We start from the raw sequence: 26,540 nt of genomic DNA on the forward strand, positions 1-26,540 counted from the left end.
ACATATTTTGCACATTAGCATCTAATTTTCTATTTATTAATTTCACTGCCTCTCAGTGTAGATAAAACCACTACACCAAACTCATTCATCAACATAAATGGATAATGTGCAACATTATTTCATCAAATATAGTTAATACAAATTAAATTTAATAGGGAATTAATTATTCGCTCTAGCTGCAAGGCAGCAGATAGTAATTGATTAGCAAATCTCTATTAGTGTACTGGGATGATAAATTCAAACACATTTGATCTAGATTTTGTTAATTAGCTATCGTGTCAAACAGTTTTCACTATCTATTAATTTCAACTTTCTGAATCTGTAAAAAACGATTCAAGAACACTCACGTCAGTCTACAAAAGCACACTGTGTTAAGTAGTGCAAAATTAATCGCAAAGTAATTCAAATTTTTAAGTTCTAAACAACACATGTTGCATTTTCAAGTAAAACAACTAAGCTAAAATATTTACTTAAGTTCCCACATAAGTACTATAAAATAATAAAATCGTCGTTCCTTTGTCTAAAAATTGCAGTGTAAAAAAATATATAAAACACAATAAGAGGCCACTTTATTGCTTATAAATTTATAGTAACAAGTTAATGGCTTTGTTACAAAAATATTTTCAGATAGTTTCAGAACCAGCTGATGATTCAGAAAATACAAGCTTGCGTCAGTTACGTTTTAAATTTATCATAATAAAAGTCCGCAAAATGTTTGTTGTCATAAAAAGTAAAAGTGGCATTAATAGTGTTCTAAATTTTGCCATAACGAACTTTTTATAGTTATAATTCCAATCTATGTTTTTTTTTTATGTTGGTAAGTTCCAGAACCATGCAAGCAACTAAATTTTGTGTACATGAAGCAGGATTTTTTTTACATTCTTTGTATTTTAAAATCGTCTGTCGTTGTAACGGTTTATTAATGTTATTTTTTTGGAAAAAACCCGAGTTAAATTTTATTTTGCATGTTGTCCCGGAACGGTAGATATGCAATTGTGGTCGGAAAACGGTATATTTGTGTGAATATAAATAACACAAAGTGTTTGAATAATTGATAAAAGTATCTCGCGTCCGCCATAAATGTAGGAAATCATTTTAAAATCCCCACACAATAAAGCAAGAAATATGGGCCAGTCCGACCCTGCCGTAAAACTGGCACCATTATTATATTGCCTCTATAAAACATGAAAAAATTGCGGTTTCTAGAATGATGTTTACGTTTAAAAAAACGCATAAATTTTGTACAGTCCATTCCACAATCCTCTTCTCTTTTTGATTTTTTATTTATATCGCCTAAATAGCGACGCGCGAAAACTATTTCCTCAACTCATCAACCTTAATCGAAAAAAATCAGACCCGGAATGTGAAGAAAACGCTTTTAATTTGTACACATGGCACGAAAATTTTGAGACTCGGCCAGATACAATTTAGCGCCCATTAATCTTAATTTTAATAAACGCGGCTCGTAATTTTTGATATTTTGCTTTTTTTTGCAAGTACAAATCATCCGAGCTGGACTTCGTGACACCGCTTTTGGCTGCTAGTGTACATTCTTGCGGTCACCTACGCAATTAAAAATGTATACGTGTATACAAATGATAAGCGGATCCCGGCTGCCTTTGATCATCCATTCAAAGAATTTTCCATTCGGGTGATTTAACCTAGCCTACTGCGTTATTATTTTTTAATAACGAGTGTTCAACGATGTACGAATTTCGTGGAATGTTTGTTTTTCGCTAAATAATGTATACAGAATCGGCCGGCTTTTACAGTTAATCACATTATCAATATATTTGTCCTGAGTGGAAATCCATTACGTATTAAACAATATTTTATCGTTCGCTGTAAATACTAAGGAAAAAATCGTTTAAGCGTGTGCTTGTTTTTCCAACTAATTGTAGTAACGATTACACGGAGTCGAAACATCATTACTGCGGCTCTTTTCGACGAAGAAAACTTGTCCAAATTACTGCTTTCATTAAGCCCACTTCTATTACATTTTTTATGAAAAGACCACAACTGCGATCGTGTCTATTTCTTTTTTACTGTTTCAAAGTTCAGCCCGTATCTTTTCGTTTCCATGTAGTTACAAGCTTTCGCTTCCGGAATTAAATTTCTCCTTTTCCCCATATCAATTTTCCTTATCATCCATGCTGAAGCAATAAATTTAGTTTGTTTTCGTTCTTATTAAACGGTCACAACAGGACGACGACCTTACCCATAAGTTGGGTGGTAAGGATATTAGACTGTGATAAGTTTGGAACTTTCTATTCGATTGAAACTATTGCGAGGAAAATTTTTATCCTGGCTGATGTTTATTACAAGTGTTTAGATTTCTGCGTTTATTATCGATATTATTGTAGGTGAAATTATAGAATAATAAATAAACGTGGCATAAACGTTCAGGGTGATAACCTGATCTTCTATTTTTATGAGTTAGACGAAATTGAATTTTCCAGGCGTCTATATTTTTGTAGCTCTCATGCACGTGCATTTCACTTAACAGGAACAATTTTATTTCCTTAAACGCTGTACGTAACAATTTTAGCTCTGCCGGAAGATGGATGTTATGTTACTGAAATGAAAAGCACACTGCAGGTTTACAAAAAAGATTAAGTGTTTGACCGAGAAGGATTATCGGCTAAGGGTTTTCCCGGATCATATAATTTCATCCCTTAATAGAATTAAATGAATAAAATTTTCAAAGTGTCCGATACGAGTTCAGAGATTGTCAGCAAGCATTTGCTTTGAATTTACACTTTTTGTGATGAAAATGATTTTTAATTCCATAAGGCAAACTAAACTCACGGTCTGATAACATCATATGAAATATGCTAGGTAAATGTTATTTCAAATTTATAAAGTAGTGTGCTTGTGTGTACACTTGTACATGCAGATTTTTGGAAAAACGAATCAAAATTTTGAGAAAATTTATCTTAGAATACACAATATTCCGAAATTTTGCAAAAAATTCAAGCTTTTTGTCTGTATATCCCCTCCAAAAACTTAATGACATCATCATATACATGGTTTATTATTAATACTATTATCAGAACACCAGTATTTTTAACCCTGAATGTGCAGTTTTTTTTAGTAAAGATTCTAAATTGGGTAACAAAATTTTACAATTTACCGTAGAAACTTTTATTAACATTAGATTTATAAGTCTGAAATCTGAATTTAGACACATTATGTACAAATTTCCTGTCATAGAATTCTGTATTAAAAACTTGGTCTAAAGAGTTTAGACAGTACTTCCCTCGCTGTCGGAAACCTGACGACTGCATGCCTATTATGTTTTTTTTTCGTATTACATTTTTGTAGCGGGGTATTTTAAAATAAAATGCGTATTAATTTTTTCAATTTTGTCATTATTTGGCATTGACATCTTTGTCATTTTTTGTGATTGCTATGATTGCTTATTAAAAAAAAATAAAATTGGACGAAGTCGTCTCTGGGGTGTATAATATGTTGCCTATGCAAAAATTGTCAGGCGTGAACAGATAAAAGGAACATCCTGTATAGTACTTGTAATTTAAGAGAAATACGTCTGCAATATTTCACAGTATACAGTTTTGCAATTCTTGATTTAATCAATAAATTTAATTGACTCAGTCATTAATTTTTTTCAGACACCTGTATAAGCAAAACTAAAAAATAATAATGCAGTGATAAATCACAAGTATAGACTCATCATTCTTTACACATTTAAGCATTTTTTCTGCAAAATTCTGCGGTGGCGTTATCAAATTTTTAGGGGGGACGAGCAAATACATTTTGATCAAAATTTTACCATGCTTATGATCTCCAAAATTTCAAAGCATTCGGTTTTGTAGTTCCTGATTAAATCAATAAAATAAATTCAAGTTTTTGAGTCACCCTGTATATGCAAATCCAAAAAATATGAATGGAATAATAAATTACAACTACTGATTCATCATATTTTGCACATTTTGAGGTAACGTCAACAATTTTTCGGGGGAGGGATGAGCAAATACATTTTGACTAAAAATTTACCATGCCTATGATAACTTTAAAACATGTCCAAGATTTCAAAGCATTCGGTTTTGTAGTTCATGATTACATCAATAAAATAAATTCGCACATTCATTAATTGTTTTGAGTCACCCTGTATATGCAGATCCAAAAAATATGAATGCAATAATAAATCACAACTACAGACTCATCATATTTTGCACATTTAAGGTAGGATTTATTCAGCAAAATTTTGAGGTGTGACGTTATCAATTTTTAGGGGGGGATGAGCAAATACATTTTGACTATAAATTTACCATCCTTGTGATAACTTTAAAACAACTCCAAGATTTCAAAGCATTCGGTTTTGTAGTTCCTTATTAAATCAATAAAATAAATTCACGCATTCATTAATTTTTTTGAGTCACCCTGTATAAGCAAATCCAAAAAATATGAATGGAATGATAAATCACAAGTACAGACTCATCATATTTTATACACTTTAGATAGGATTAATTCGGCAAACTTTTGAGCTGACGTCATCAATTCTTTGGAGGGGATAAGTAAATATATTTTGATTAAAAATTTATCATGCTTGTCATAACTGTAAACCATCTGCAGGATTTCAAAGCATTCGGTTTTGCAGATTCAAAATTAAATTGCAAAATGTTGTTTCATAATTTTGATTTTTTCCAATTCGGAGTCATAAACTACATATGTAGGACTATGTTATTTTATACAATTTAAAACCCATTTACTATGTACAGTTTTGAACTGACGTTATCGCATTAGTGGTGGGGCTGATTAGACAAATTTTGGTTAGCGTTTTACCATCTACATGATATTCCTAATATAAGTACAAAATTTCGCAAGAATCGGTCCAGTACTTTCGGAGTCTAATAAAAATCCGGGACGGCAGACAGACGGACAGACGGACAGACGGACAGACGGACAGACGGACAGACGGACAGACGGACAGACGGACAGACGAACAGGCGAACAGACGGACAAACAGACGGAAAGGGGAGACCTATTTCTTCGTCCTCTGGGGGTCATGAAAGGCCGAGAAAATGTAAAAGTAGAGACTCGGCCGACGGATTCGATTACAATACTTCCTTTGCTTACGCTCGGGAAGTAATATATGTAAAGAATATTTAAAAAAGTCATATCAAGTTGGCGTTGCTTTTTTGATAGAACAAAACGTAGAGAAAAACGCATGTGTTTTATTAATTCATTCTCCTCTATATACCTAATTGGCATTTCCGCGTTGTCAGCTGTCATGGATTAAATTTCAGATTAATTGTAGACATAGATACTTTACAATGTTTACAAAAAATCAAAGCCAACTTGATGACTTTTTTAATTGAACACCCGTTACTTATTAATATTTCGTCATTTAAAAAATTGGCGTAACTGCATTGTGATTTAGATATTAACAGATTTTGAATGATAATTTTAATTTTTACATTAACAGTAGAATTTTTGCACTGTATCTATTTTAGTAAACTGAATTCGGTAGCTTTCCTCGATTTTAAATTGAATATTATTGTAAAGATTTGTTATTTTTTATCTAAAACCACAAAAGCTATTTTATTTTATTCACATAATTTAAAACAATAACTAAAATCTTTACTTCCCAAGCGTAAGCTAAGGAAGTATTGTAATATGAAAAGCTACTATATCGACATTTCATGACCGCCTAGAGTATGAAAAATAGGTTTCCCGGGTCTGTCTCTCTGATTTCTATTCGACAGATAATTTCCGGAACTACTGGACTGACTGTTGTCAAATTTTATATGTATTCTAAGCGATCCCCACCAAGAATTTGATGTTGTTTTTCTGTGCATAATATATAATCAAAATTTCTAATAATTATTATTGTTGTTATTATTAAGTTTGGTAGCTTTTTTGAAGAGATTCGTTCTTGTTTTTGTCTGAATCACCTTTTCCCTAATTATTTTATAAATCGTCTTTCATAGCTTGAAATTATAAATTTATAATGACCTCCTATTTCGCAGTATGAGTTTGCTGAGTAAAGAAAAATTGGTAACAACTTTTCAAAGCATTATTAAATAGTTTAAAAGTGAAGTTTACGGGTATTTTTTGTTTTTGTTTTTAACAGATTAAAAATAATTAGCGTTAAAAAGTTTAATTTGTGCTTCAAGGGTAAAGAAAGTTCTGTCTAAATAATGTTAATATTTTTATAGTATTTTATTATACACAAAGCTCTCATTTATATGACCCCTGGTTTATTTTCACAGATTTCGTAAAAAAAATTGATAAGTCACTATTACCAATATCGTTTTTAATGTGTCACTCGTAGAAACCGGCATTAAAATGACACCAATGCAACGATATTGTAGCCGAAAATACTTATTAATATCGTCTACCAATGACCGTTAATCAATATTGGCAATCAAATGTTGTGGAGAATTGCCACTCTACGTACTAAAGCGTAGGGAAAAGTATCTTAGAAATATCTAAAACGCTAACCAAATTTTGGCTAATCATCATTTTGAGTAGTTAAGGTTATCTGAATATTATCAAATGATATACTCCTGTACTCGCGGTTTATGAATCGGCCTTGATTTTTATCACATTTATTTTACAATTATTTTTTGAGCAATATTTTCGACAAAGTTTAGACATAGATTAATATAGATGCGGCATACAAACTGATTTTGCAAAACCACCCTTATTGACATTGGAGTCCTCAACCGCCAAAGACAAGCGCCAAATTTAAATAGTCGATACTAATAAAAAAACTTGTTTCACTACAACTCGTCGCCTGAGAACTTGTTTGATCTACAGACCAGAGCGCGCTCAGGCCAATGTCGACTCTAACTAGCGTTCAGAAGCGATTTGGTTGGTTTGGACTATAATTTCTGCGGGAAATAGTTGTTTGGTCGGTTGTTATAACGACTAAGTGAATATTTTTGGTACATATTTAGATGATATTACATATTTTGTTTAATTAAGAATTAATTCTTTATTTGTGTTTTATACTAGCACAACGTCTTAAACTAAGAATATTGTTGAAATGGCAATAACCCAATGGATTTTTTTCGGGAAAAAGTTTTGGAAACACTGTGTTCTATTTTGTATGAATTTTTAAATGTTTTTAGTGACAATTTTTGTGGTTGTTTTCGATATACTGTATGATATTAACAGTGAGAAAAAGAAAGAAAAATTAAAATAATCGAAAATTACAAAAATCGACAAATCTAATAATCGAAAAATCGAAACCCTAAACATTGAAAAATCGAAATATCGAAGAACTGAAAATCTAAAAATGAAACATCAGAAAATCGAAAAACTGTAAAATTTAAAAACCGAAAAACGAAAAATCGAGCAATCGAAACACCCAAATTTAAAAAATCGGAAAACTGAAAAATCGAAACATCGAAAAATCAAAAGATCAAGAAATCGTGGGGCCGAAAAGTCGAACAATTGAGAAACCGAAATAGGCCAAAATCGAAAAGTTAAAAATTGGACAATTTATAAATTGAGAAATTGACAATCAAAATATCGAAAAATCCAAATCTCGATAAATCGAGAAATCAAAAAACTTAAAAATTCGAAAAATTGAAAAATTGAGAGATTGAAAGATCAAAAGAACGAGAAATCGAAGAGTGATGAAGTCGAAAAATTGAAAAATAGAGAAATCGACAAACAAAAAGTTAAAAGTTGAAAAATTGGAAAAGCCGAAAAATCAAAAAACGAAGAAATGGAAAACTGGAAAAACAGAAACCGAAATAGGCCAAAATAAAAAATTGCAGGTTTTATCAATTCAATAATCAAATCTCAATAAATCGGCAATGAAAAATTAACAAATTGAAAAATTGAAAAACAGAACATCTAAAACCAGGAAGTCGAAAAATCGAAAAATTAAGAATTATTGAAAAATTAAAAAAAGATTGAGAAATCTAAAATTTAAAAATCGAAAAAGTAAAAAGTAGACTCATCGAAAAATCCAGAAGTCAAGAATGGAAAAGTCGAAGAACAGAAATATTGAAAAATCCTAAAACTGAAATATCGAAAAATTGAAAAATGAAAGAAAAACTGACCAATCGAAAAACTGAAAAATCCCAAAACTGAAATATCGAAAAACTGAGAACCTAAAGAATCGAAAAATTGAGAAATCGAAAAATGAAAAAGTGAAGTCGAAATATCCAAACCTTGAAAAAATCGAAAAATTGAAAAATTAAAAACCTGCAAAATCGTAAGCTCGAAAAATTGAATAATAAGTAAACTGAAAAATCCCAAAACTGAAATGTCCAAAAACAGAAATTAAAAAATTGAGAAATCGAAAAAACAAAAAACCTGAAAAATCAATTAATTGAAAAATCGACAAATAAAGAGTTTATAAATAAAAGTCAAAAATTAAAAAATCGAAATATTTAAAAATCGTAAAATTGAAGAGAAAAACTGAAAACCGAGAAATTGAAAAATTGAGAAATTGTAAAATCTAAATTTAATTAAATTGAATAATAAATATGAGTAAACTGAAAAGTCCCCAAACTAAAGTTTCGAAAAACTGAGAATTCGAAAGTTAAATCAGCAAGAAATTATGGTCGAAACCGGTTAGGATGTGTATCAGATCACGGATCATGGCTTATAAATCAAATCGTTTCCGAACGCTTAGAGTCGATATTGGCCTGAGTGCGCTCTGGTCTGTAGATCAAACAAGTTCTCAGACGACGAACTGTAATTCGTGTGACCTGAATTAAAGGAAACAGTAAGCAGCATTTTTTCTATTGTAGTTAATTTTATTCCTAGTTAGCAACAAACACTGTTGCCAACATAAGTCGAGGAGTCCTCAACCGTAATTTAATTTAAACTATGACGCTTCCCTATGTTCTCTGGTTTAGATCTGTTCGCTGCGCCACGTGGGTTCGAATTCCATACTTACCGAGTGTTTTTTCACTATTATCTGTATTTTTACTTACTTAGGTATAGAGGTTATCATAATTTTTCGAACAAGCTGTATTTGTTCTCTTGCACTTCAGGGATGAGAAAACTTCTGTCTGAACAACTTTAAGCTAATTTTTATTTACAATAGAAGTTATGTTACTGTAATAACATTTTCTGTTCACTCGGGGGTTTGAGATTTTCGTCTCAGATGTTAATTAAAGCTCGTTGGTGTGTTGTTGAGAGACTCCCGAAAAACTTGAAAAAAATGGTTAAAAAAATCCCTAAACCAAACTTTTGAAGGTATTAAACCTCAAAACTGAAGAACTGATTTCGTAGTTCTGATATTTACACCAATGGATTTTTTCACGACTTTTTTTTTGAGTCAAAAAGTGAAAAATAAAGGTATACGAGACATCCGAACAAACAAAATTGTCATTAGTAAATCAGTACAAATCATTTCCATCAAATCATTTTATCGTGAAAAGTTAATTGAACAAAAAAAACATGGTGTAAATCGTTATAAATAACTATATATTATGGTAATAAAGGTCAAGATGGATTCATAGACCACAAGTACAGGAGTATGTTATTTTATGAAATTGAAATAACATTTACTTAGAAAAATATTTACGTGACGTCCACAAATGTTAGTGGAAAGAGAGACAGACGGAAACGGGAGACCTATTATTTCGTACTCTGGAGGTCATTAAACATCTAGAAAACATGCGAACGCTCGGAAAGCAACAAAGTATGATGTCTAAATGTTGAAAATGACTATAATTTTCAAATATTTTTATACAAATTTTGCAGATTGAAAAACAGTCATTAGAAGTAAAGAAAAGCAATTTTGAACATATAATATCCCAAACTAAAGTACCGATTGAATTTAAATTGAGGATTTTCAAGAAAAGGTATTTCAAAAATTACAAACTGCTAGCGAAAATATGTCTATTCAGAAAGTAAAAAATTTGTTAAGCAAATGTGAAGTGAGATACTTCTTTACTTACGGCTTAATTTTATAATTAATAATTAATTTTACAATTCATCGCAGGAACGAAGTTTCCATTTGTCGGAGAATGCCAAATAATGACTAATATTGATCTTTCTATACTCTGCATAAAATTGATGACGTCGTCTCAAAAAATTTAAATTAATTTAAAATTGAAAATATTCTGAAATATGTAATTATTATTTGTGCTTTAGCTTATGTTTGTTATCTAAAATCACACAAGTACATAGAATGTTTCAGAAACTTGCTAACTTAATTTAAATATTTGAAGTTCAAGAAAGTAAGTATGACACTGTATGTACCAAAATTAATATATACTGTTTTCAGCTTACAAAACTCCAGTAATCGTACCAAATATATTGTCGACTTTTCTTGAAGCGATACGCAGTAAAAAAAGCCTCTGTCGTAGAAGCCGTTAAACGTTTATTTTTACTACAGTTCCAACAAATACAATCGAAAATATACCTCGTACAATTCCTAAAGTTTTTTAAACTGAAAACAGTGGTGAAAACCGCGTTCCAAAATTTCTATAAATAACTGACATATTGATTTTTTAAAATACGCTTTACGAAAATTTCAATAAAATTTAAAAAATATCTGATAATAAACAGTTTAAAAAACTGCTCTCGCATATTATATAGAGAAAGGTGTGGACAAGTTATATTTAAAACGAAAACAAGGACTTTGCAATTAAGCTCCGCCCCAAGACTTACGAAAGGTAAAAGAAAGTTATCACGATTGAAATAGGGCGGGTGGGCGGGGCTTATATTACGTCTTTTTTTCTTAACACACGTAGTCGTCTGTTTTAAATTTTGTTGTGAAAAGATGACTACGTATATTAAGAAAAAAAAGGCAAAATATAAGCCCCCCCCCACCTACTCTACCGCAATTGTGATGATTTTTTAATTTCTCGTAAAACAACAAAGATTTTGCAATTAAGGTCCGCCCTCTTGGCTCACCACAATAAAAAAATCATCACAATTGAGGTGGGGTGAGTGGGTGGGGCTTATATTATGTCTTTTTTTTCTTAACATACGTAGTCATCTGTTTTAAGTTTTGTTGTGAAAAGATGATTACGTATATTAAGAAAAAAAAAAACAAAATATAAGCCCCGCCCACCCACCCTACCGCAATTGTGATGATTTTTTTAATTTCTCGTAACAAAACAAGGATTTTGCAATTAAGTTCCGTCCTCTTGACTCACCACAAATAAAAAAATCATCACAATTGTGGTAGGGTGGGTGGGCAGGGCTTATATCTTGCCCTTTTTTTCTTAACATACGTAGTCGTCTGTTTAAGATTGGTTGTGAAAAGATGACTACGTCTATTAAGAAAAAAAAGGCAAAATATATTTATTGCCCCCAAAAACCTAGTGACACCGTAACCTTCATGTCAAGCCCTTTAAAACGGTGAGTGTTTATTTGTAACACAAATTCCGATTGGCACCCAAACCGATTAAATATTTAAGCATGATTAACCTCTGACCCTTCTACACCGACAGGTTCGTTAAATTTTGTCACATTAATGAACAGTTTGTTAACTGGTGGCCGGTTAAGCAGTTAATCAGCGGTTATAACCCTTGAATGAAGTAAACACCACCCCCATGTTTACCTGTAATTGAGTGCATGATGGTCAAGTAGGAGAAATAAGTGCACAATGTATGCTTAACACGGATACTGATTGCCGGAAGATGACACTATTGAAATTATGAAGCTTGTGCAGTTCTGAATTCACTTGATAATGTCACACTTTGAAAGCGGTTCCGTCTCACACGAGAATGCGCATTAATTAGTTAGTGTTGCATAATTGTTGCCTGTCAAGTGTGACAGTCGTTTCTTGTTGTAATAAATTTCTGGGAGTATTAAGTTTTTGTTAGAAATAATATTATTGGACGCAACCGAAGACGATCAAATACTTCTTTTATGACACTCCTTGTCTCCGGACATGTTTCTGAAGTTAAATACCAGGTGATTTTTTAAATTTCTGCTCTAGTTACTCATGACGCTTCCGTCAGCAGTGAAACGTGTTTCGTAACTTGAACCTGAATGGCGCGGACTATCATTAACAAACAATACGAAAAGTAAGGGACATAAGCTAGTCCCCTGAGCTATACAAACGATAATATAATGGAAATAGAGTGACCGTGTTTATTGATTTTGTGGCTAACATTTGTCCTTATGATTTTAGAATTGTTGCAAAAGATGTTGTCAAGAAGGGAATGACAAGAACTGGAATGACTATTCATAATATTTAAAAGGTTGTTATGGTGATACTCGTGCCAATAAATCATTATTTATTATTTTGAGGTAAACCACTACCACATAATCACTAGGCTGTTACTTCAAAGAGTAAATACAACATTTGAGGCAATATTGTTACGGTAGTTAAATCTGTTTGAATTTTTCAGGACAGAATAGTAAACAATTAAACATATACTTTTCAATTAACATTATTTCATAAATCATAGAAACACGGGCAAAGAGCACAATTTTTTCTCAAAGTTCAGAAACATGATTAAGCTCTGGCTTGCTGTATTTACGGAATAAAATAACAGCTGTTTTATTTCTTATTTTACGCTGCTTCTAAAAGACCTTTAATGTCTCTGAAAGAAGAAGGATCAAACTGTGTTTGTACAGTATTATGATTCTAATAACAGTGATATAGGCTGGTCCAAATGAACAGGGTGAGTCCCTAAGCAGAGGATAGCGATCTCGACATTTTATTAGAAATAGAAAAAAACAGAAACTAAAGTCGTATGATTTTTTGAGCAGCCCACACTAAAATTATTTGCTAGAGTCATAATATATCCGATACTTATTTTATTTATTTATTTTTACTTTTGAAAATCCAGTGCTATTTTGGCACATTATTATAATTTGCTTCTTTGCAAAATTTTATTATTTTTATTACTTGCTACTTTCATGTTTTCGACGTTTCATGGCTCCGAGACTATGAAAAAATAGGTCTCACGTGTCTGTCCCTCTGTCTACCTGCCTGTCTAAGGTCTACCCAGATTTTTATTAGACAGATAATCTCCGACACCATCGGATCGAATTTTATACAAAGAAAATTTTTCTGCCCATCCTCACCAATAATGGAATGACATCATCTCCAAACTTTACAATAAAATAAAGTAAACGTTATTTAAATATGTATTATATAATAACGTACTTCTCCTTTTGTAGTTTATGAACCCGTGTTGAGTTTTCATACAGATTTTTCAAAAAAATAAGTCAAAATTTTAGATATAACAATTCGACATTCGACTTTTCAATTTATCAATTTCTTGATTTTCAATTTTTCTATATATATTTCTATATGTAGTTCAAATTTTCAATTTCTCGATTATTCCATTTTTCCATTTCTTAATTTTCCGATGTTTCAATTTTACAATTTTTCGACTGTTTAATTTTTCGATTTTTTAATTCAATTTTTGACGTTTCTAAACGTCTTGTTTCTCGTTTGAACAATTTTTTGAATTTCGCATTTCACGATTTCTCGACTTGTCAATGTTGCGATTTTTCAGTTTTCAAATTCTTCAACTCATTTAATTTTCCGACTTGGATTTTCCGATGTTTCAGTTTCTCGATGTTTCAATATTCCGATTTTTCAGTTTAGATTTTAGATTTTTAAATATTTATGTTTCGATTTTTCGATATAATTCTTAAAATTTTAGATTTTTCAATTACTCGATTTTTCGATTTTTCAGTCCTTTGATATTTCTATTTTTCAATTTTTTGAATTTTTAAATTTTAGATTTTCAGTTTTTTGATGTTTTAACTTCTCAATCTTTCGATTTTTCGACTTCTTATGTTTGGATTTCTCGGTTTTTCAATTTTTCGATTTTTAAAATTTTTGATTTTTCGATTTTTCAATTTTTCGATTTTTCAGTTTTTCTTTTTTTGAATTTTTCGATTTCTCGATTTATCGAGATTTCGAGGCTTCGATTTTTTGTTTATTCGATTTTTCGGTTTATTGACTTCTTCTTAATTAAATTTTTTTCAATTCTCCAATTTTTGATTTTTCGACTTTTCGATTTTCGATTTCTGATGTTTAAATTTCTTGATGGTTCAATTTTTGAATTTTTCAATGTTTTGATTTTTTCATGTTTCGATTATTCAATTTTCCGATATTTTAATTTTCCCATTTTTCAATTTTTAGTTATTTTAGTTTTGAAATTTTTCAATTCTTCGATTTTTCAGTTTCTCGATTTTTAAAATTTTGGATTTTTGATTCCTCGGTTTTTCAATATTTAAATTTTTTAAATATTTTATTGTCCAATTTTCGATTTCTCTATTTCTCAGTTCGTCGATATTTCTGTTTTTCGATTTTTCAGTTTTTTCAATATTCAAATTTCTTATTTTTCAGTTTTTTGATTGTCCAATTTTTCGATTTTTTAAATTTTTCATTTTTCTATTTTTTTTAATTTTTCGTTTTTAAGACTTTTTGATCTTATGATTTCTCGGTTTTTCGATTTTAATTTTTTTTTAACTTTTCCATTTTTGGATTCTTCAATTTCTCGATTTTTCAAGTTTTCGATTGCTCGATTTTTTCATTTTTCATCTTTTTAATTTTCGATGTTTCAGTTTTACCATTTTTCAATTTTCCGACTCTTTAAATTTTCGGTTTTTCAATTTTTCAATTTTTGACGTTCCAATAATTGTCTCGTTTCTCAATTACTCGATTTTGTCTCGACTTTTCAATGTCGCAATTTTTGAGTCAATTGCCCGATTTTGTACTTTCTCGATGTTTCAATATTTCGATTTTTCAGTTTTTCGACTTTCCGATTTGACTATATTTCAATTTTTCGGTTTTTAAATTTTAGTTTTTTTTAATTTTTAGGTGATTCTATTTTTCGATATAATTTTTTAAATTTTAGATTTTTCGGTTTTGCAATTCTTCCGTTTATAATTTTTCGATTTTTCAGTTTTTCACTTTTTGAATTTTTCGATTTATGGATTTATTGATTGGAAGCTTTGATTTTTTGATTATTCAATTTTTCGATTTTTTGATTATTTTTTAATTACATTTTTTCAAATTACCAATGTTTAACCTCCCGATTTTCGATTTTGGCGTTCAATTTCGCACTTTTGGTTTTTCAACTTCTCGACTTTCCCGATTTCTCGATCTTGTGATGTTTCAATGTTTCGATTTTTCGATTTTTCCATTTTCCCAACTTTTCGTCATTTCGTTTTGAATTTTTCAATTTCTCGATTTTTCAGTTTATCAGTTCCTCAATTTTCCGACTTTTCATTTTTTCGACTTTTTAAGTTTTGGATTTTCGATTTCTCGATTTTTCGACATTCCGATTTTTCAGTTCTTTGATTTTTAAATTCTAAATTTTTTCAATTTTTCGAGTCTTCAATTTTTCGATATTTTAATTTTTCAATTTTTTAAATTTTAGGTTGTCCGATTTCCCGATTTCTCTATTTTTCAGTTCTTCGGATGTCTATTTGACAATTTTTCAATTTTTCGAATTTTTAAAATTTTTATTGTTCAATTTTTTGACTTTCCAATTTTTCAATTTTTTATATTTTATATTTTTCAATTTTTCAATTTTACAATTTTCTGATGTTACCTTTTTGACATCTCGGTTTTCCGATTTTTAAAATTTTTTGATTTTTAGATTTCCAATTTCGGAATTTTTGGTTTTTCAACTTTTCGACTTTCTCGATTTCTCGATCTTTTGATATTGCGATTTTTGAATGTTCCAATGTTTCGATTTTTCGATTTCTCGGTTTTTTTATTTTCCAATTTTTCGGTTTTTCGATTTTTCCATTTTCCCAACTTTTCGTCATTTCAGTTTTGGAATTTTTCAAAATCTCGATTTTTCAGTTCCTCAATTTTCCGACTTTTTAAGTTTTGGATTTTCGATTTCTCGATTTCTCGACATTCCGATTTTTCAGTTTTTTGATTTTTAAATTCTAAATTTTTTTAATTTTTCGAGTCTTCAATTTTTCGATATTTTAATTTTTCAATTTTTTAAATTTTAGATTGTCCGATTTCCCGATTTCTCTATTTTTCAGTTCTTCGGTATGTCTATTTGACAATTTTTCAATTTTTCGAATTTTTAAATTTTTTATTGTTAAATTTTTTGATTTTCCAATTTTTCGATTTTTTATATTTTATATTTTTCAATTTTTCAATTTAACAATTTTCTGATGTTTCCTTTTTTGACATCTCGGTTTTCCGATTTTTAAAATTTTTTGATTTTTAGATTTTTCAATTTCGCAATTTTTGGTTTTTCAACTTTTCGACTTTCTCGATTTCTCGATCTTTTGATATTTCGATTTTTGAATGTTCCGGTGTTTCGATTTTTCGAACTCTCGGTTTTTCGATTTTCCAATTTTTCGGTTTTACGATTTTTCTATTTTCCCAATTTTTCGTCATTTCAGTTTTGGAATTTTTCAATTGCTCGATTTTTCAGTTTTTCAGTTTCTCAATTTTCCGACTTTTTAAATTTTGGATTTTCGATTTCTCGATTTTTCGATTTTCTGATTTTTCAATTTTTTGATTTTTAAATTCTAAATTTTTTTAATTTTTCGATTCTTCAATTTTCCGGTATTTTAATTTTTTCAATTTTTTAAATTTTAGATTGTCTCTATTTTTCAGTTCTTCGATATGTTTGTCAATTTTTTAATTTTCCGAATTTTTTAATTTTTTTTTCAGTTTTTTTTTTATAATTTTTCGATTTTTTATATTTTACATTTTTTCGGTTTCTCAATTTTTCAATTTTACAATGTTCTGATGTTTAATTTTTTTGACATCTCGGCCTTTCGACTTTTAATTTTTTTTTTACTTTTTTTTTTGATTTCCCAACATTGCTCCTTGATCTATTTCTCCATTTTCGATTTTTCGATTTTTGAAAATTTTTTGATATCCCAATTTCTGAGCTTTGTCGATATTCCCATGTTTTAATTTTTCGATTACTCGATATTTCGATTTTTTGAAAAGCATATTTTCCCGCTGGTTATCTACTTTAAATATATTTCATACTGTCCGCACTTGTATGGACTTTCGGCGGACTGTGGGAGTATTATTATATCACTGGTTTAGTGCTTCAGAGGCGAGGATAGTTCTGTCGAAACCTTCTACCAATTTTTAGATATTCTTGTAGAACTTGTTTTCCTGTATTCATTAATGTATCATGCTTTAGTCACCGCCAATACCTTTGATTCGAACGCATTATGTTATGCAGACACACTCTTTTAACTTGTTTATACCTGTTTTTTTCGATTTCTGAAGTTTTTTCGATTTTTCATCATTTGTATTTTGAAATTTTTCAGTTTTTAGTTTCTCAATTTTTCGACTTTTCATTTCTTTGATTCTTAAAATTTTCGATTTTACGATTTTCCTATGTCTTAATTTTTCAATTTTCAATTTCTCGCTTTATCGAATTTCCGATGTTGATTTTTTCCCGTTGGTTATTTGGTTTAAATATATTTTATATTGTCCGCACTTGTACGGACTTTGGTTGGGCTGTGGGAGTATTATTTAGGCCACTGGTTTTGAAATTCAGGGGCGACGGAAGTTCTGTCGAAATAACCTTCGACCAATTTTTTTAGATATTCTTGTAGAGCGGGTTTTTCTGTATTCATTAATGTATCATACTTTAATCACCGCCACTGTCTTTGATGCCTCTTAACTGGTTTTTATTTGGTCTGGCACGGAGTGTGGGAAAATCGGGTAAACGGTCAAACAATATGACAAAGCACAAGGTTATGCCTGTGTTTCTAGTGAGTTTTAGCATCGATACCAGCATTCGCGTTAGTAATTCAATAGTGGTTTAAAATATGATTATGTAATTTGGATTCGAGTCTCAAAAATCCTAAACGATGGAAGCAACGATTTTTATGAACAGTTTCTCCAGCTGATTTTTTTTATAGATTCGCCATCATTTAAAATGTTTTCTCTGCATAATGTGTTTTGAAATAAAACCCACTGTCCATGTTTTTTCATTTTTCAAATTGTCATCGTTCTTTTTAATTGACATAATACTTTTTTGAAGTACACATCGAACGACAGATGTTTCCACATAAAACAGTGCAAAAAGACCCGAGAAAAATAAATCTTTCCACCCGACAATAATTTTTTGAGATATCACTGAACACGAGCCCCGCTTTTGCAATCACAGTGACCAACTATTAGAAGGCTACAAGACACACATAAATTTCCAAGAAGTCTATTTTCTCCTCATTTTTTCGCCATTTTTATTCCACCGAGAACCATAACTCCAAACATCTGCTCCAAGAGGGTTATTCATTTTTTATTGCGCCTATTTTGAGTGGTTTCTCAATTGTTTATGACCCACTTTTTTATTGGCCCCATTAAATCGATTTTTGAGCGTCCCATCGGCGGTAGTTTTCCAAAAAAGCCCGAATCCGGCCCAATCCGCATTTATCCGCGAAGACACTGACCTGTCCCGTAAATACCACCAAGTGCATACCGCGACAAAAATAATGCCGCCGCACACAATAAGCATCCGAGAAATCGCATTCGATTTTCCGGGTATTGTGGCGTTTTTAATCATTCTCTCTCTTTCTATTCTTAGCGTCCGGTGTCAAAGAAAATTCCCGTCGACGACAGCGAACATCACGCTTGTTAACACGGCACGCTCCAATTGAGCGCGGTGCTGCCAACATGATGAGAGGAAAATCCAAAAGAATCGCCAAATTCTCCGACGACACAACACCTATAATTTAAAGTATAGTCGATTGCGATCTCTAAATATAAAATCCCGCCTCTAACTTATTAAAGTTTCTTATGCGGGTGTGCAACAGCATCCCAAGAGCCCCCCTGAGCCATTATAAAGAGTGAAATCAGCCCGAAAGGAGGATCAGTCTTGTGTGTATAGGTCCGGTTCTGCGTGTTGATGTTATTATAGTTTTGTTTTTTAATCACAATGGTTAGTAGTGCGTGGATTTATGGGGGTTTTCCCTACACTATGAACTCTTGGGAATATTTTTCTTTCCCGCCCGGACTACTCCGGGCAAATTTATATCTCGTGTCCGGAAACTGTCTCAGATAAGCGATGTATTTATTATAAACTGAGACGTGGCAGGATATTGAGTGTAATTAAACGGATTTTGCAGAAACACGTTACAGTTTCAATCCAACATCTATCCGTGTCTTCGATATTTTACTAATCATTAAGCCCGCCCTGGATATTAATCTTGAATCCGTTTCGTCTGTTTCAGGCCGACGGATTGGATAATGACAAAGTCAATCGTAAGTAACGCTTGAATTATATGCATGGGTTGGATTTGCTTGATTTATTTCAAAACAAAGACATTCTTAGCCAAAATTTTATTTTTGTCACAGTTTTTTAAATTTGGAAAATATTTTGAAAAAATTTCAATACCTTGAAATGACCATTTTTGATTTTTTTTCAACTACCAAACACCCTGACAAGTAATTTCGTCGTTTGTAGTACACGAACAACTATTGACAAAATTTAGAAACCAAACAAATACCTTAAAGTGGGGCTTTTTTGAAAAATTCATTAAATCTGCGCGACGCAGTTCCACATTTATAAATAAACTATAATTTGCTGTCATCTGATGTTATGAAAAATTGATTTTCCAAAATCAGCCAAGTATCCGAAGGTCAAAATCATTTATTTTTTATTTTTGGGCCTATACATTAGTGTAATGTTTGCTAATAATTCATATCGGATATTTCAGACTCGTGTTCGGCCGACCTGTCGCCGTTATTTTTTAATTTTTCGAAACTAGGAACAGCCATAAACATTTTCAAGTGCCTCTTCAATAAAACAATTAACTCGGGTTTTATGCCAACTGTTTTATAGATAACGACAAAAAACACATAACAGTTCACCAACAAACATAAATTTTATTATATGGGGGCTTATGCAGATTTTATAAAGTTGGGGTTGTTTTATCAGTAATAAAGTCGATTAGTTGTTCTTTGTAATGTTTATTAGAAGAGTATAAAGCTCATTATGTGGCGACCAAACATTTTGTGTTTTATCGATTTTATATTTACGCATCACGAGGGATTAACATTAATTAGTTGAGCTATTAATGTATTATACAGGTAATGAGCTTGCCGTGTACGAGCATACGTGGTTCTAGAAAAACAAAAAAAAAACTGTGGCGACACACCCAATAGAAAAATTCCATGTTCAAGTAACAAAGATTGACATTTAAGAGTACATATCTGAATTATAAACGTCATTTCGTGTGTTGTGGCTAATCGTAAAAAACCACCAACAGAACACTAAAATTACTTTCCAATTTAGATTTGCGTTTCCAATTCACTTTATTCGCGACGCGAATAAATAAAACATGTTGGCAGCCATTGATGTAAGTTTCATATCGAGGGACTTTTTAGCTGAAAACGACATAATGGTGAGAAAGTCGAACACAATCGAGGTTTTTTTAGGTTTATTAAGTGATGGGAACCACATAGTATTTTATAGAAGTCGCAACTTTTCCTGAGAAAAAAAGGGTGCAAAAGTTTTATCACATTTTTCATAACTTTTCAGGACAAGTTTACTTTAATAGCAGTGGCTCTCAAACATTTCACTTTTATTTTTCGTAACAATTTTATCATAGAACGCTGCCACCATTCACCAAACTTTTTAATTAAATTCGATTAAGTAAGGAAATGCAACTAGAGAACATTAAAGCCAAATTTTGTTAAATTCGTTAAAGTATAATTTAGCTAATAAGTTTATAATGTACAGTAAAGTGTAAATATTTGAGCGACTTTGTTGCCAATTGAAATTTCGATGAAATCTAAGCCAAATTGTCTAAGTGGATTTTGTTTTATTGTGGTAAATAAGCTGAGACTAATTCATTGAATAATAAGAAATAGATTGTCAGAAAATAAGATTATAACTGTGCCAAAATTTTAGCGACTAGAATTATGTGATAATTGGGTGAATATTTACAAGCATTTTTAAAAATTATTTAAAATTAAACTCTCATCTAAAATTACATGTATTGAGTTTCTTTTGCGTAAATGAACTCCTTTTTGTGTCATCACATAGTTCACCATAAATCTACTTTTTTGGCTCAATTAAAGGGAAGTTGACGCTTGTTAATTAAATCACAAGTAAAGCTACATTTGAGAATAAGCTTTTTAAATACGGTTTTCTAAGAATTTCTTGAACCGAGTCCATTAACTTTTTTGATGGAGATGTAGATATTAATTTTGATAATATACAATGTAACAACAATTATAGTCTGTTTGCGTTTGTAGAATTCCAGGAAAATTAGGTGAGCGGTTTCTGAGAAAATCGATAAAGTAATTATATATATGAATTCATATATTAATTCTTCTTTTAAAAAGCTTCATTTCTAAAAGACAATGAATACCGTATTTGACAACATACTTTTTGATAAAGGTGTATTTATAAGTTCCGTAAAGTGACGTCATCAGCTTTCTAGGCTGGATCAATAAGTAAACTTAACGTTCTGTAATTCGTAAATCAAGACTGATACACTAAAAATTCAATAATACTATGTTAATGGGATAGATAAATTACAGTTGTTTCTACAAACTTAATTTTTTAAAAACCCAATTTTTTGGAAAGAAGGAATAAAACAATTTTGATCTACGTGTTATCACATACAAGAAAATTTCGAAACATGCGTAAAATTTTACGATAACTAGTTTTACAATTTCGAAGACCATAAATTTCCAACAGACAGACTGATGACAGACAAAATAACAAAATGTATACTTTTGTCCTTTAAATGTTAAAAACGCTAAGAACAGGTGAAATTAAATATGGGAATTTTAACATGTCATGTAAAATTAGCTAGACTTGTTTTAGACAATAAGTACAAATTTTTTATCTTAACTCACAAAGCATTTTTAATATACAGGGTGAGTCACTGAGGGCGCTTTCCTCGATATCTCATTAGTTACTAGAAGTGTAACAAAATGCCAAATATTAAAGTTATACAGTTCTTTCAGGACGATACACTAAAATTATTTTCAAGTATATACAGAGTGTTCCATTTTTAAGGCGTAATGCACAAGTTAGTTTTTGCTTGCCAAGCGTGAGCATGCGACTGTCAACTTTCATGTTTTCTTGACGTTTCGTGTCTCCAAGAGTCCGAAAAATGCGGTTTCCCGTTTCCGTTTGTCTATGGTCTGTTGTTTGTCTGTCTATCATCTGTGTCATTTTTTATTAGCAGATAATCTCAGAAACTACTGGACCGATTGTTGTTAAATTTTTGTATGTAGATATATTGAGAATATTACCTAGATGGTAAACCACTAGCCAAAATTTGGCTAACGATCCCCACTAACAAATTGATAACGTCCCTTTAATTTTATTTTTTTAGTTAATGTCATTTAAGTTTTAGAAAATAACAAACTCCTGTACTTAGGGTTTATGAATCTATCTTGATCGTTTAGCATGGCATCAAATTTTCGACAAAAAATCCAAATTGTAAATTAACCTTTATTTATTAAATTTTATAAACCTACAAAGCGCGGGATTTGTCAGAGAGTGCTTCAGGGGCAAGAGAAATTGTGTTTAATTAATATTTAACCATTTTTTTTTTTTTAATAAAGTACTTTATATATTTTTATATATTGCGATTGACCTCTTCTCAGCCTTTATGACCAGAGAAGAAAAAAGAAATCACACTAGGGTTATTTTTAAAATCTGTGTTATATATTGTGGAACGATAAATAAAGTTACACGCTTGTTGTGGTACAAATAAAACTGAGTCTTAATAGAGAGAGTGTTTCTAAAAAAATATTATTTGTTCTTTATTTCTTGTTAAGTATTTTCTGTATTTAAAGTTGACACACTGACATATTGAGAGAATGAAAGTAAGAAATAAAGTAACATACAGTAATAGTACTTACTAAGATAAGACTGTTCTTGGCAAATGACATATTCTTTAAGAAAATAGAGGGTGGGTGGGCGGGGCTCGTACTTCCTAAAGTACGACTGATTTTGGCAAATGACATAGCCTCTAAAAAAAAAAAGGGCGGGAGGGCGGGGCTAGTACTTGCTAAAATAAGACTGATTTTGGCAAATGATATACTCTTTAAAAAACATTTTTTAGTATTTTGACTCCTCAATTTTCCAATTTTTCAATTTTTCGATTTCCCCATCTTGCGATTTTTCAACTTCTCAGTTTTGATTTTTTGGTTTTTAAATTTTTTGTTATTTTTAATTTTAAATTTTTCATTTCCAACTTTTCGATTTCCCGATTTTTCGCCGTCTCGAATTTTCCATTTCTCGATTTTTCAATGTTTTGATTTCGCGTTTTTCAGTTTTTCGACTTTCCGGCTTTTCAAGTTTTAGATTTTTCGAGTTTTCCTGATTTCAGTATGGAATTCTTTAATTTCTCGATGTTTCAGATTTTCAATTTTTAGATTTCTCAATTTTTTGATATTTCCACTTTTCGATTTCTTAATTCTTCGATTTCTGCATCTTCTGGTTTTTCAATTTTTTTGATATTTCAATTTCCCGATTTTTCAGTTTTTCTATGTTTTAATTTTTCAATTTTTTAAATTTCAGATTCTTCGATTTCTTGATTTCTTCTCTATTTCTCGATTTCCCAATCTTTCGATTTTTCGATTTCACAGCTTTTGATTTTTCGACTTCTCAGTTTTGATTTTTCGGTTTTTTAATTTTCCAATTTTTCAACTTTTCGATTTCCCATCTTTCGATTTTTCGACTACTCAGTTTTGATTTTTCTTTTTCTTAATTTTTCGATTTTGAAAACTTTCGAATTTTCAGTTTTTCAGTTTTTCAATTGTTCTCTTTCTCTATTTATCAATATTTTTTAAATTTAAAATTTTCCGATGGTCTTCGACTTCTCGACTTTCCAATTTTTCGATTTCTCGGGTTTTTTCAGTTTTTTTTATGTTTCGATTATTTGATTTTTCGCTTTTTTCGATTCGATTTCCGGCTTTTCGATTTTTCACTTTTCCAGTTTTCCAATTTCCCAATTTTTCGTTATTTGAGTTTTGGAATTCTTCAATTTATCGACTTTTTTAATTTTTTTATTTTTAATTTTAAATTTTACATTTTCAACTTTTCGATTTCCCGATTTTTCGTCGTCTCGAATTTTCCATTTCTCGATTTTTCGATGTTTTGATTTCGCGGTTTTTCAGTTTTTCGACTTTCCGGCTTTTCAAGTTTTAGATTTTTCGAGTTTTCCTGATTTCAGTGTGGAATTTTTTAATTTCTCGATGTTTCAGATTTCCAATTTTTAGATTTCTCAATTTTTTGATGTTTTAGTTTTGGAATTTTTCAGTTTTTAGGTTCTCCAATTTTTTCGATTTTCTACTTTTTCGATATTTCCACTTTTCGATTTCTGCATCTTCTGGTTTTTCTATTTTTTTGATATTTCAATTTCCCGATTTTTCAGTTTTTCTATCATTTAATTTTTCAATTTTTTAAATTTTAGATTCTTCGATTTCTTGATTTCTTCTCGATTTCTCGATTTCCCAATCTTTCGACTTTTCGATTTCACAGCTTTTGATTTTTCGACTTCTCAGTTTTGATTTTTCGGTTTTTTAATTTCCCCATCTTTCGATTTTTCGACTACTCAGTTTTGATTTTTCGGTTTTTTAATTTTTCGATTTTGAAAATTTTCGAATTTTCAGTTTTTCAGTTTTTCAATTTTTCTCTTTCTCTATTTATCAATATTTTTTAAATTTAAAATTTTCCGATGTTTTTCGACTTCTCGACTTTCCAATTTTTCGATTTCTCGAGTTTTTTCAATTTTTGGATGTTTCGATTTTTTGATTTCTCGCTTTTTCGATTCGATTTTCGGTTTTTCGATTTTTTCACTTTTCCAGTTTTCCAAGTTCCCAATTTTTCGTCATTTCAGTTTTTTGTAATTTTTAATTTTAGATTTACATTTTCCACTTTTCGATTTCCCGATTTTTCGACGTCTCGAATTTTCCATTTCTCGATTTTTCGATGTTTTGATTTCGCGGTTTTTCAGTTTTTCGACTTTCCTATTTGAAAAAATCGAAATATGGACATTCGAAAAATATGACGCTTTAGATTTTTTGTAAACACTCGGTACATTAAAATGTAATTTAATTGATACCACAACAAACTGAATGCCTTTGTTTATCTCTCCATAAAATATTTCAATACAGATCTTCAAAATAACATTATTGCGATTGTATTTGTGTTGGCATTTTTGAAAAAAAACTACGGTTATAGCCTGGACAGAGGGAAATGAAAATATTGTTACGTTGATCGGTGAATAAAATTGGCGTGGGTAAAACTCAAAGTTTTATTTCTCAATAGCTCAAATTTCCACGACTGATTACACAGCGATTATGTACAAAATAAATCCAGTGCAACTTCACTGGGTTTTCTCGACACTCATTGTACTCAACTCGACTGAATAGTAATGGTTCCCGAAGGCGGTTTCTATTTAAAAACATACTTCTTTCTCGTCACGACTTCTGCTTCCAGGCTTTTCGAACGCCGCTCGGCCACGTCACCAACGATGAGTCACTTGCGCACTTCGTCTCAAAAACAATAAATAATATTTAATAATAAAATAAAGCGTTAAAACGTCAAAAGAAAATTAAACATTCGTCAAAGTGAGGCTGTTAAAGTACTTACTATACATAAAGGTATAATTTAAATTTTTATGCTCAAGAAACGAATTTGAAATTTAAATGAGTGGATTTTAGCGAATTATTAAAAAAAAATGTAATTACATCTAGCATTATCCATCACAATTACTACCTAGATCAAACAAAGCAGAAAACAGTCAAAACTTTGTATTCATGGTCAAAAATGGCAAATATCCGATTTGCTTTCCGCCAATAATTCCAGAAATTTTGGAAAAAACTGAACAAAAATGTTATATATCTAAAAATAAAGAAATTGTTATCAACACATTTGGCTTTAGCACTCTCGAAAAGTTACACAAATTTTCAAAAGAAGCAATTTTACTGGGATCTTACACTGTAAAGCTGATAACACCTCTATACAAGGTGCTTCAAAAAGTTCACATCATGTTTAAATTCGAGAAAAATCATTAAAAAATTACTTGGAATTATTTGACGTTCACTAGCAAAAACAAAATATCGATTTAGATATATTGAAAAATAGGTTTAAAGTTCTTTAGACCGAATTTCTCACGCTCCTGAAGTACAGGCGAACAAAACATGGTTCGAAATATGTACTTATATGTATAAAATTAACTTTTGCGCATTTTATTTTTTTTTTATAACCCACATAACTTAAAATAAAGATATGTATGAACTCTCTAAGTACACATAAACAAGCATGCTGTGCGTGTATTCCAAGTGAGTTTTCTCATAACAAAATTTTGTGATAACGTTATCAACACTTAGAAAAGACACATATATCGATTTGGATAAATACCTAAATTATCACACTAATAATAACATTAGTGTATACTCAAATTTTCGGGAACATTATTTTTTGAGTCATCCCAATTCATAATATTTTGCATATTTTGACGTCACTAATTTTTGGGAGAACATAAGCGGGTAAATTTTGATTAACAATTTACAGTGTTTACATTTAGGAGTTTTCGGTTCTGAAGTTTCAAAGAAAAATTACAAAAAGTTATCATGCAATTTTGATTATTTTTTTCAAAAACCTAGGGTAAAAATTCCCGCTGTTGGTAGCCATGATTACACA

The 26,540-nt window shown here is 30.5% G+C and overlaps 2 protein-coding genes across 6 annotated transcripts in view; one reads left to right on the forward strand and one right to left on the reverse strand.

Annotated features, from left to right (window-relative positions):
- LOC135132107 (neo-calmodulin-like) overlaps positions 1-26,540 on the reverse strand; it is a 309,120-nt gene that overhangs the window by 65,869 nt on the left and 216,711 nt on the right. The window lies entirely within an intron of this gene.
- Positions 18,626-26,540, forward strand: part of LOC135132225 (troponin C-like) — a 28,385-nt gene continuing 20,470 nt past the window's right edge. The window contains exons 1-2 of the mRNA XM_064060240.1: positions 18,626-18,803; positions 19,096-19,126. Of these exons, the coding sequence (XP_063916310.1) occupies positions 18,801-18,803; positions 19,096-19,126 (34 nt within the window). The 5' untranslated portion in view covers positions 18,626-18,800. The remainder of the gene's footprint in view (positions 18,804-19,095; positions 19,127-26,540) is intronic.

Source organism: Zophobas morio, unplaced genomic scaffold (genome assembly GCF_036711695.1).
Source record: "Zophobas morio isolate AGI-343-1 ecotype UQ-CSIRO unplaced genomic scaffold, CSIRO_AGI_Zmor_V1 ptg000021l, whole genome shotgun sequence".
Classification (NCBI taxonomy): Eukaryota; Metazoa; Arthropoda; class Insecta; order Coleoptera; family Tenebrionidae; genus Zophobas; species Zophobas morio.